We start from the raw sequence: 9,647 nt of genomic DNA on the forward strand, positions 1-9,647 counted from the left end.
AGGAAGGAAGGAAGGAAGGAAGGAAGGAAGGAAGGAAGGAAGGAAGGAAGGAAGGAAGGAAGGAAGGAAAAGAAAGAAATCACAGAGTATCAGGAAAGGGTGCAGAATAGTCGGCTTGTCTTGTTTAAAAAATTCAGTTTTCCTGTTACCGAAAGCTCCCTCCCTCCTCCTTCTACCCCCTCCCTCTACCCCCTCGGTAATGGGCCACAATAATGAACCACATTGTATATTGACAAAATAAAATAAAATTTAAAAATAAAAATAAATAATAAATAAAAATTCAGTTTTCAGTGAAAAACATTGATCCCATGTCTTATTAAAAAACAAGTCACTTTTTAAGACATCTGTATTGAAATTTTAGATGTGTTTTTTGTCACTGTATTGTCTAGTGTCTTAAGTAACAAACATTTGTCATTTTTAGATTTTTTTTTAAGTCACCTCTGCAGTTGGGTTTAAATGTGTATAAACTTGATGTTCAATATCTTAAGATCCAATAACTTGTACACAATTTTACTTACATAGATGTGGAAATTAGATATTTCCAAATATTTGCTGATATTACATATCACAAAATCCTGATAAAACAGTTTATCATTGTTTTCTTCCTTAATATCAGCAATTATACAGGGATTGGTTCTACTATGTTTAGAGAAAATGTTTTAGAAATATTTTAAAGCCTTATATTTCATGTAAGCACTTTTTATTTTTTTTAAAATAGGTAAATCAACAAACTGGGAAGATGATGGTTGGGGAGCATGGGAAGAAACAGAACCCCAAGAACCTGTAAGTCTTTATAAATATACGCATGTCCTTTGATAGTATCATTTTCCTTTTGTAATGATGGCAACACAGTTCAGCATTAGGTTGACATTTTAAAATCTACTATGCCAAGAACATTTTTGTACTTAATACTACTTAACTAGATACTCGTACTTACAGAACTTACTGACTTTATAGCTAAGTGGGTATCTTAGTCTGTTCTGTGCTGCTGTAACAGAATAATGAGACTGATTCATTTATAATGACTCAGTTTATAATTTGTAAACAGTCATTTATAATGAGACATTTATAATGAACAAAAACTTACTGGCTTCATAGTTCTGGAGGCTGAGTGTATTAGTCCATCTCAGAATTACCTGAGACTGGGTAATTTTTAAAGAACAGAGGTTTATTTGGCTTAGGATTCTGGCATGGGCCTCAGGCTGCTTCTACTCATGGCAGAAAGTGGCAGGCAGCAGCAGGTATAAGCAGATCACATGGCGAGAGGAAGCAAGAGAGAGAAAGGAAGTGCCAGGGTCTTTCAAACAACCAGCTCTCACGGGAACTAATAGAGTGAGATCTCACTCAGGACCCCCCACCCCCCCAGGGAGAGCATTAATCCATTCATGAGGGATCCACCCCCATGACTCAAACAGCTTCCAGCACTACCACATTGGGGATCAGATATCCACATGAGTTTTGGTGGGGACAGCACATCCAGACTCACTGGGAAACCCAAGATCAAGGGGCATCTGGTGAGGGCCTTCTTGCTGTATCATAACATGGTGGAAGACAAGGGGAGACAAGAGAAAGAGAAAAAAGGGGCTGACCTCCTCTTTTATGATGAACCCACTCCCCCAATTACAAACCCACTCCCTGGGGTGGAATGGATTGACAGTACTAATCCATTCACTGTGTCCTCATGGCCTAATCACTTCCCATTAGGCACCACCTCCCAACACTTGCATTGGGGATTAAGTTTCCAACACATGCTTTTTGGGGGACACATGTAAACCATAGCAGTGGGCTAAATGGAGAATAGTTGTTTTAGGATTCTTTATCCTTCACTAGTTATTCTTTTAGGCTGCTTATTCATTCAACAAATATTTGTTTTGCTTACCGTGTTCTAGACATTTTTCTAGGTGTTGGGAATAAAGCAATGAACCAGGATTGGAAGAAGTGGAATGTCTTGATGTCAACTTATGGTTGTGTTGAGGCGCTATAATTGAAAACAACGATAGAGTTCTCCACCAGTTGCCATTGGGTTGAGGCTAAGATGCCCAACAGAGGAAAGTAAACTTTTATTCTCCGTTAGTCTGGCATTAGAGAGATGTTGTGCTTTGGTCTTTAGGAGTGCTGCAGTGATGTGGAGATAAGCCACAGGTAGGGGTAATGAAGCAAAGTGGAGCAACAGCCACCGCCACTGAATGCTGACCCAGAGGCCAGTTGGCTGCTTCTGCATTCAGCAGAGACCTGTAAGAACTCCAGGTGCTTTTCACCTTCACAAGTCTTTTGTTAGCTCTTTGGAAGTAGTTTCTTATTCTTATGGCAGAAGAGAGAAAAGAGCTTTTGTTTTGAGAGACTTAGTACCAAGGGTTTTTTAAGAAATGAGAAAGCCTCTTTAGCTTTTTTTTTGATTCTGAGGTGTCAGCTATAATAAGAGCTTAGAGAAGAAAGCATGTTTTAATATCCACTATCAGCAATTGCCAGCCACATCCAAGAAAGTATGTATCTATGACACTGGTAGGCTTAGGAGCTTAAAGGATGGCTTCCATTGTAGAAGACAAACGCCTTTCTCCTGTAGATATTTCATGCCTGTATTTGTCTGCTTGGGCTGCCAGAACAGAATACCACAGACTGTATGGCTCAGCAATAAAAATAAGAAGACAAACGCCTTTCTCCTGTAGATATTTCATGCCTGTATTTGTCTGCTTGGGCTGCCATAACAGAATACCACAGACTGTATGGCTCAGCAATAAAAATTTTTTTTTTCACAGTTCTGGAGGCTCGAAGTCCAGGATCAAGGTGTCACTTGTGTTGGTTTATGATGAGGCCTTTCTTCCTGGCCTATAGACAATTGCTTTCTCTCTGTATCCTTACTTGGCCTTTCCTCTGCACATGTGCAGAGAGAGTGACTTCTGATGTCTCTTCCTCTTCTTATAAGGACACCAGTCGTATAGGATAAGGCCCCACCTGTATGACCTCATTTAACCTCAGTTACCTCTTTAATTGGCCTCTTCTCCAAACAGTGTCACACTGGGGGTTTAGTGCTTCAACATTTGAATGGGAATGGGGGACGTAATTCAGTACATAAAAATGCACAAAATAATGGGTCCATGTCAGGCATAACTCTGACTGCAATTGGGTAAGTTAAAAGAATAAGGTTAAGGAATTCCTTCTTGTCCATAAGTAAGTAAAATAAAAGATAGAAAAGGTATACAGAACAGGCTTTCAAAATGTATTGTAATGGAAAAAGGCAAAATAAAGATCTCTCTCTATACCAACTAGATTTTAAGTGGCATCATGATAAGACAGTGGCTGGCTTGGAAAAATTAGAAAAGAAGGTACATGTACTACGTCATATACTGAATGATGATCCTTTAACAAATAGTAAACAAGTTTTTTTATGTGTTTTTTTTTTAACAGTGTTACAAGAGCTTTTAGTTGGGATTATAATTTTTTTGCTATAGGAAAGAAGTGATTAGAGGGGCATATTTTGCTCAGCTTCATGCTGTAAAGGGAATTGAGGCAGTTTGGGAAGAAGCCTTAAAAGGGTTAATTTAACTGGCAAAGCAGATTTAACAGGCTTTCCTTTACTGGTATATTAAGGCCAAAGGATAGGAAGTATAGAACTGAGGATTTGCTTGATAGTAAAAGTAAATAGGTAGTGGTAAATTGGTAGTAAATGGGTAGTTGTTACTGGAACAGGAAGCACAGGAAGGCTCTGGTTTGAGGTTCTCAGTTAAAGTGGGCAGCATGGAAAATTTCCATTCAAAAGACATGTTGAAATACGCTCCGTCTGTTGTACAGAAAGTATAATACAGTTTACAGTTTCAATTATGATTTAGCAGATTAACAGGGAATGAAAACATGCTGGTCAGATAGAGGCCCCAGAAATGTTTGTTTACAGGCCGAGAAATAGAATATAGCATGACCTGATTAAAGATTCTTAGAGCATTAATAATCTAGGATGATACTGGAAAATCTTTTGCCTTATTTCATTGTTTTCATTAGTCTCTGGTGCCATCTGCCACATAGCAGACATAAGCACCAGATTGGCCAGAGGCAGAAGGAGAACACTCAAGATATGCTAAGGTGTTTCCCTAGGTTATCCTTGTGAGGAGTGGCAGAGAGTCTCTTGCCTAAGGTCAGTTCTCATTGGAACCTCGGACCTTACAACTTCTAGAAATAGTTCATTTTGCCAACGACCTTCCTCTCAACAAGCTGGTTCTAGCCCAGTGATTCTCATCTGGGGATTGAAAATGCCCTCAGTGGACATTTGGCAATGATTTAGCATTGTATGGAGACATTTTTGGCTTTCGCAATTTGGGGCAGGTGCACCTCGTGGGTAGAGGGCAAGGATTCTGCTAAGCATCTCACAATCCCCCTAAAACAAAGAATTATCCAGCCCAAGATGTCAGTAGTGCTGAGGTTCAGAAAGCTTGGTTTAGCTCATGGCTTTTAGTGTAACTCACCCAGTCTGTTTTTCTACCTTTCTCCATTTTTGTTTTCCAAAATTTCTTGGCCTTTTTTGGGAGGCTTTAAAGCATTTGATCTGTAAGACCATTAATTTAGTTTTAGTAGATTCTGGTGAAGTGATTTGCTGGTGTGGAAAGTGCAGTTAAATGATTGTTTGCTGGCAAAAAAAGGTGAATTTAAGTTCTGGATCTTTTTGACCACAAAGCAACAGATAGTTCAGGCCCAGTCTTGGCATTATTTATACCTAAATGTTTAAGAGAGACCTGTTTCAGTCTTCTCATGTTTTCAGCTGCCACTTTTCCTTTCTCTTGTTTACAATTGTTAATTTTAGTTCAAATTTGCATTCCTGAGGCATTCCCACAGGGTAGCTTCTGAGTGAGTTTTGGCTTGGTGGTGGGATCTCTGGTCTTCTGCCAAGGATTTGGCTGGGTGGAGTGGGGAAGGGGACCTGGGAACCTGACTGCTGGTTAAACACATTTGCAAATAAGCCTCCTGAATTCAGCCCTACCCTTGCCCTCACTTCCAGAGGGACTTGGCACCCAGCTCCTCAGCCCGTTGGCAGTTTTGCAGTGCAACTGGGGCTGCTTCTCAGCTTGCCTCTCCTTCAGTTTAGGAAATAGTTTTCTAGGGACTGTGAAATCAGTTACCACCTGTCCATTCGCTTTCTAGCTCTCAAAATTTTGTGGATTTTCTCCTCTCATTTTTTTATGCTCTTACTGGTTTTGCCTCTTTAAAGAAAATTATTTTACTGTTGTTTTTAATGGTATTTTGGTGCTGGGGAGAGTGAGAGTAAAATTCATGTGTTTAATTGACATTTTTTGCCTGAAAGTCCCAAAAAACTTTACACACTATTTTTTCTTTTTCTATTTAATGTAATTTGGAGGTTTTTCCATATCTGTACATAAAAATTCTCATTCTTTTCAAGGAATACTGTTTTATTGTATAGATAGATGCACCATGATTTATTTAATTCATGCCTCTATTGAGGGACATCTAGTTTTTATGTGTTCTTTTTCTTTTACTTATTTCTTTTTTTTCCCTTCTACTACAGACAATGCTGCGGTAAGCATCTTTACATCTATGTGCATCTTTGGTTACACCTGGGCTGTAAAGGGCTCGTTATTGTGAGTCAGACTGCCTGAATTTCTATCCCAATTCTGCCACTTACTAAATTAGAAACCTTGGGCAAATTACTTCTCTGAGCTCAGTTGCCTCATTTCTAAAGTGGAAATAATAACTATTAATCCTCATAGGATTGTTATGAGGATTAAGTGAGATGTGCTTAGAATGGTACATGCAACATAGTAAGTGCTCAATGAATGTTATCTAGTCTTTTTATTCCATTAGAATAAATTCCTAAGTGGAATTGCTGTGGCAAAGTGTAGCGTTAAGGCAAATGTAGGCATCCTATCGACATCACCAATTGTAGAGCTCTTAACCCTGTTCGTGATGCAAATTGTAAAGCTACACGACCAGGCCAGTTGTCAGGCTCTTTTACCTTCTGGTAATCCTGCCCCGACTGGTCCACTTGTTGAGCTAGGACTGGGTCTGGAGCTCACAGACCCCTCAAGCCCGGCCCAGACTGGGTCACAAACCCTTCATATGCCAGACTGGGTCACCAGACCCTTTACACTCAGGTCTATGAGCTAGGTAATGGCAAAAAGGTCCTTGGAAGCCGTAGGTTGGAAAGCATGGCTGCACATGTGGTAGCCAGCCCAGGCAGTAAGCTCTAGCCAAGGTGGTGGCACCGCACAGGCGCACTAACTCCGCCCACACACAACCTGTTCACAGCAAATGCTCGGCAAGATTCTGAACATCTGAGGGGCCCTGACCATTTTTCTATATTTTCCCAACACAAAGGTATGCACATTTTAAATTTTGATAGAAATCATTGTGGAAATGTATATTTGATCTTTGTCCCCATCTCCTGACTTGCAGTTCCTAAAATCCTTAAAATCTCTAAAGTGATTAAGAGACTTCATATGCTAATGATGGCTCACAGCCACTAGGTAGCTTCAGAATGGGGGCTGGTCACAGGAAAGACCAAGGTGGGACTGAAAGTCCCACCTCTCTACTTCCGGGGAGGGGAGAGAGGCTGAAAGTTAAGTTGATATCCAGTGGCCAATGATTTAATCAATCATGCCTATGTATGTTTCCGACAGACCAGACTCGGCTTGTCCTCTCACACTAAACAAATGACTTGAAAGTCCAAAAGTTGGTGCAAGGATTGGAAGGTTTATTCAGATTACCAATACTCATCTAAATGTCTAACCAAACAAACGAGAAAAGAGCAGTAGGGTCCAGTTTATCCTAATCCCAAAGTCCCAATAGGTTGGCAGGGGCCAACCTATTCCACTGACACTGTAATTGATAAAAGCAGTTGTCCCCACTGTTGTTGGCACAAAGAAGAAAGGTACCACCTAGATTTAAATCAGAGAAAAAAGGCACAGCCGGGAGCCCTCCTTGGTGCACCTACATAGTAGCAGACACAATCTAATCAAACAGAAGAGAGCTCAGAAAATCAGAGAAAGGTAGACAGAATTTTAGCAGCTTACAGACTTCCAGTCACTACGTGGCATGGGAATGAATCCCCACCACGCTCATGAATCCCGTCCTGTGGAACCTGCTCAAGCAAGATCTTCATGGTGTAGGGCTGGCCTTCCCACCTCTGCTAGTTACCCATCAGGGCAAGCCGTTGCTGGCCAGAGGGAGCATGCTTCTCACAGGTTGAGAGGAGTTGAAGCTGTAGTTGTCTGGCAGTCACTTTAAAGAGGACGAAAAGGGGACCGGGGGAAGTAGAGTTAAAGAGAATAAAGCATTGCCTTGTCAGAATTTAGGCCCAGGACTCCAGGAGAGACTTATTCCAGCAGCAGAGACATGGGAGCAAAATAGTCAGCTGGAGTCTTCTGTGGTGCCCAAAGCTTTCCAGGTTTCACTGGTGATTGAATTAGGCTCCTGGGTTCCAAAGTTATAGAAATAAACAATGTACCTAGCAGTGAAGCAAGCCAGGCTTTATTAAAAGAGGAGATACAGACTTATGCATAAGGGGAGTAGCTACAGTAAAGCTAGCCCCCGAGGGGCGCTATTCAGGGTCTTTTACAGGGAAAGGAGTTAAGGGGTGCAGGCCAGCGTTGCTGGAGGGTGGTCCATTTTGTTCTTCCTGGTTGCGTCATGGGTGCATGCTCGGTTAGGGCTTTGGTCCTTGCGCCTGCTCCTTAGGTCCAGGATGGCAGTGATGTTCATCATTGTCACTGCAGGAGGGTCATTGTAGCGGTCACCTTGAAGCTTCCTGACATGTGGGAATTCCTAAAGGGGTCTTAAGGTTAGTTAATATGTAACTTAATTTTTACAATTACAATAAACAAACGTTGGGGAGGGGTTTTGCAACTCAGTGAATAGGTGTTTCCTCTCTTATCTCAGTCTATTTTATCAGGGCGAGCCATGGTGTAATCATTTGCCTTGGGGGGGTCTCATGACTGAGGAGTGGAAAAGTAACAAAGTGTCCTCTGCAGGGAAAATGGAGTCAGTTTGGTTCACAAGCCTAGCCTTACTGTTTCATGTAGATGGAAAAGTCCTTTGTGAGGAAGTAACCACTTGAGCTAAAGCTGTCTGACTAGCTCACTTGGTCAGAGTGTGTTCAATGTCAGGTGTTCACTTGGTCAGAGTGTGTTCAAACTCTGATAGCAATTTAAGGTCCATAGCACTTAGTTTAGCTATTAGATCTATTCTGATTTACAGTGGGTGCTAATTGTTTCTTATTTATTAGTCTTGTGTGTCCAACTAGATAGTAAAGTTTCTGAGCAGAAATTGTTTGGGACTTTCTTGTATCCCATGGTGCCTAGGGGAGCATATAGATTTAGTAGATAGTTTGGAGTTCCTTTGTTATTATATATGTAATGAATTTTTTACAAGGAATGAAATAGTTTTGACACGTGTTTATTACAGGAAATTCAGGTATTACAGAAAAATACAAAGAATAAAATAATCCGTTAACTTCCTAACATTGTTGTTAACTTCAAGGTTATCCATGTAGATATTTTTCTTTGGCTATACAAATAGAAGGTTGAGTGGGTGGATGAATGGGCACAAAGAAAATTTTATAAAAATGGGATCATATTATATATACAATTTAAGAATAAATAATAACAATCCTACTTGGATTAGCAGTTGAAGTTATTATAGTTAACTTCCTCAGAAATCGTATTTCTGAGAATTTTTTCCTTGGGTCATTTGTAATGAAGTTTAGAAGGAGATTATGCCTTGCCCCATCTTAATTTTGAAAAGACCTTAAGATCTTTCCATGATCTGGAATATGGCATAGGCTAGTACTTTTCATGCTGTGTTAGAGCGAGCTCTAGGGTTGTACAGGGGGGCTGTATAGCTTTTCCTATTTCATATATCGAAATTTTGTGTAAAACTTGATTTTGAAATAAAAAGTCCTGCCACCTAAAAACAAAGAAAGTTTGAAAAATATTGGGCATTACCTACGTTAGTAGCAGACTAGGGAGAAAAAAAAAAGGAAAACACAGCATTGTTTACTTTCTTTTTGTTTTTCAAAATTACTGAAGCACTATGTCTTGCTTTAAAAGTGTAGATGATTATTTCTGAGATTTAGGTGGTAAACTACTGACAATTACAGTTAATGTGCTGGCAGCCCCTTAATTACACTGCATTTTACTGGCACAGTTGTAATGTATCAATATTTGTGAAAGTACAATGACAGTAACAACATAAGTTGCAAATGATGGATTTACTGTACTAAAGTTGAAAACTTTGAAAAACTACTCTATGGTACTTCAATGGCTATCTAATCACTGCAATAGCTGGTAGACCAAAAAACATTTGCCACTATGTTTACCAAGTGATAATTTAACAGCCCCCATAGTGGACAGCTATAATTGAAAGGCCGGTTAAATTACTGTAATTTTACCATCTGCTACATTGTGAAAGAACAATCACTTGACAAATTTGTGGGCTTAAAATCAAAGAAATTTTTTAAAGTATATGCTGTAGCCCTCATATAGAAAGAATTCCTTTTCATAATCCACATTAGTGTCTTCCACATTTGTGCCAACTAAGAAAAGTTTTTACTTGTCTTAATTTTTTTAAAGATCCTTGAGGGGCCGGTCCGGTGGTGCACTGCTACAGTGCGCCGCTTGGGAGTGTGGTGGCGCTCCCGCCGAGGGTTT

At 40.1% G+C, this 9,647-nt stretch overlaps 1 protein-coding gene across 1 annotated transcript in view; it reads left to right on the top strand.

Annotated features, from left to right (window-relative positions):
- The window catches only part of RAB3GAP2 (RAB3 GTPase activating protein subunit 2 (non-catalytic)), a gene marked incomplete at its 3' end in the record, with an annotated part of 103,863 nt that overhangs the window by 26,070 nt on the left and 68,146 nt on the right, over positions 1–9,647 (top strand). The window contains exon 2 of the mRNA XM_008590443.1: positions 719–783. Coding sequence (XP_008588665.1) covers positions 719–783 — 65 coding nt within the window. The remainder of the gene's footprint in view (positions 1–718; positions 784–9,647) is intronic.

This window comes from Galeopterus variegatus, unplaced genomic scaffold (genome assembly GCF_000696425.1).
Source record: "Galeopterus variegatus unplaced genomic scaffold, G_variegatus-3.0.2 Scaffold6102, whole genome shotgun sequence".
In the NCBI taxonomy this organism is placed as follows: Eukaryota; Metazoa; Chordata; class Mammalia; order Dermoptera; family Cynocephalidae; genus Galeopterus; species Galeopterus variegatus.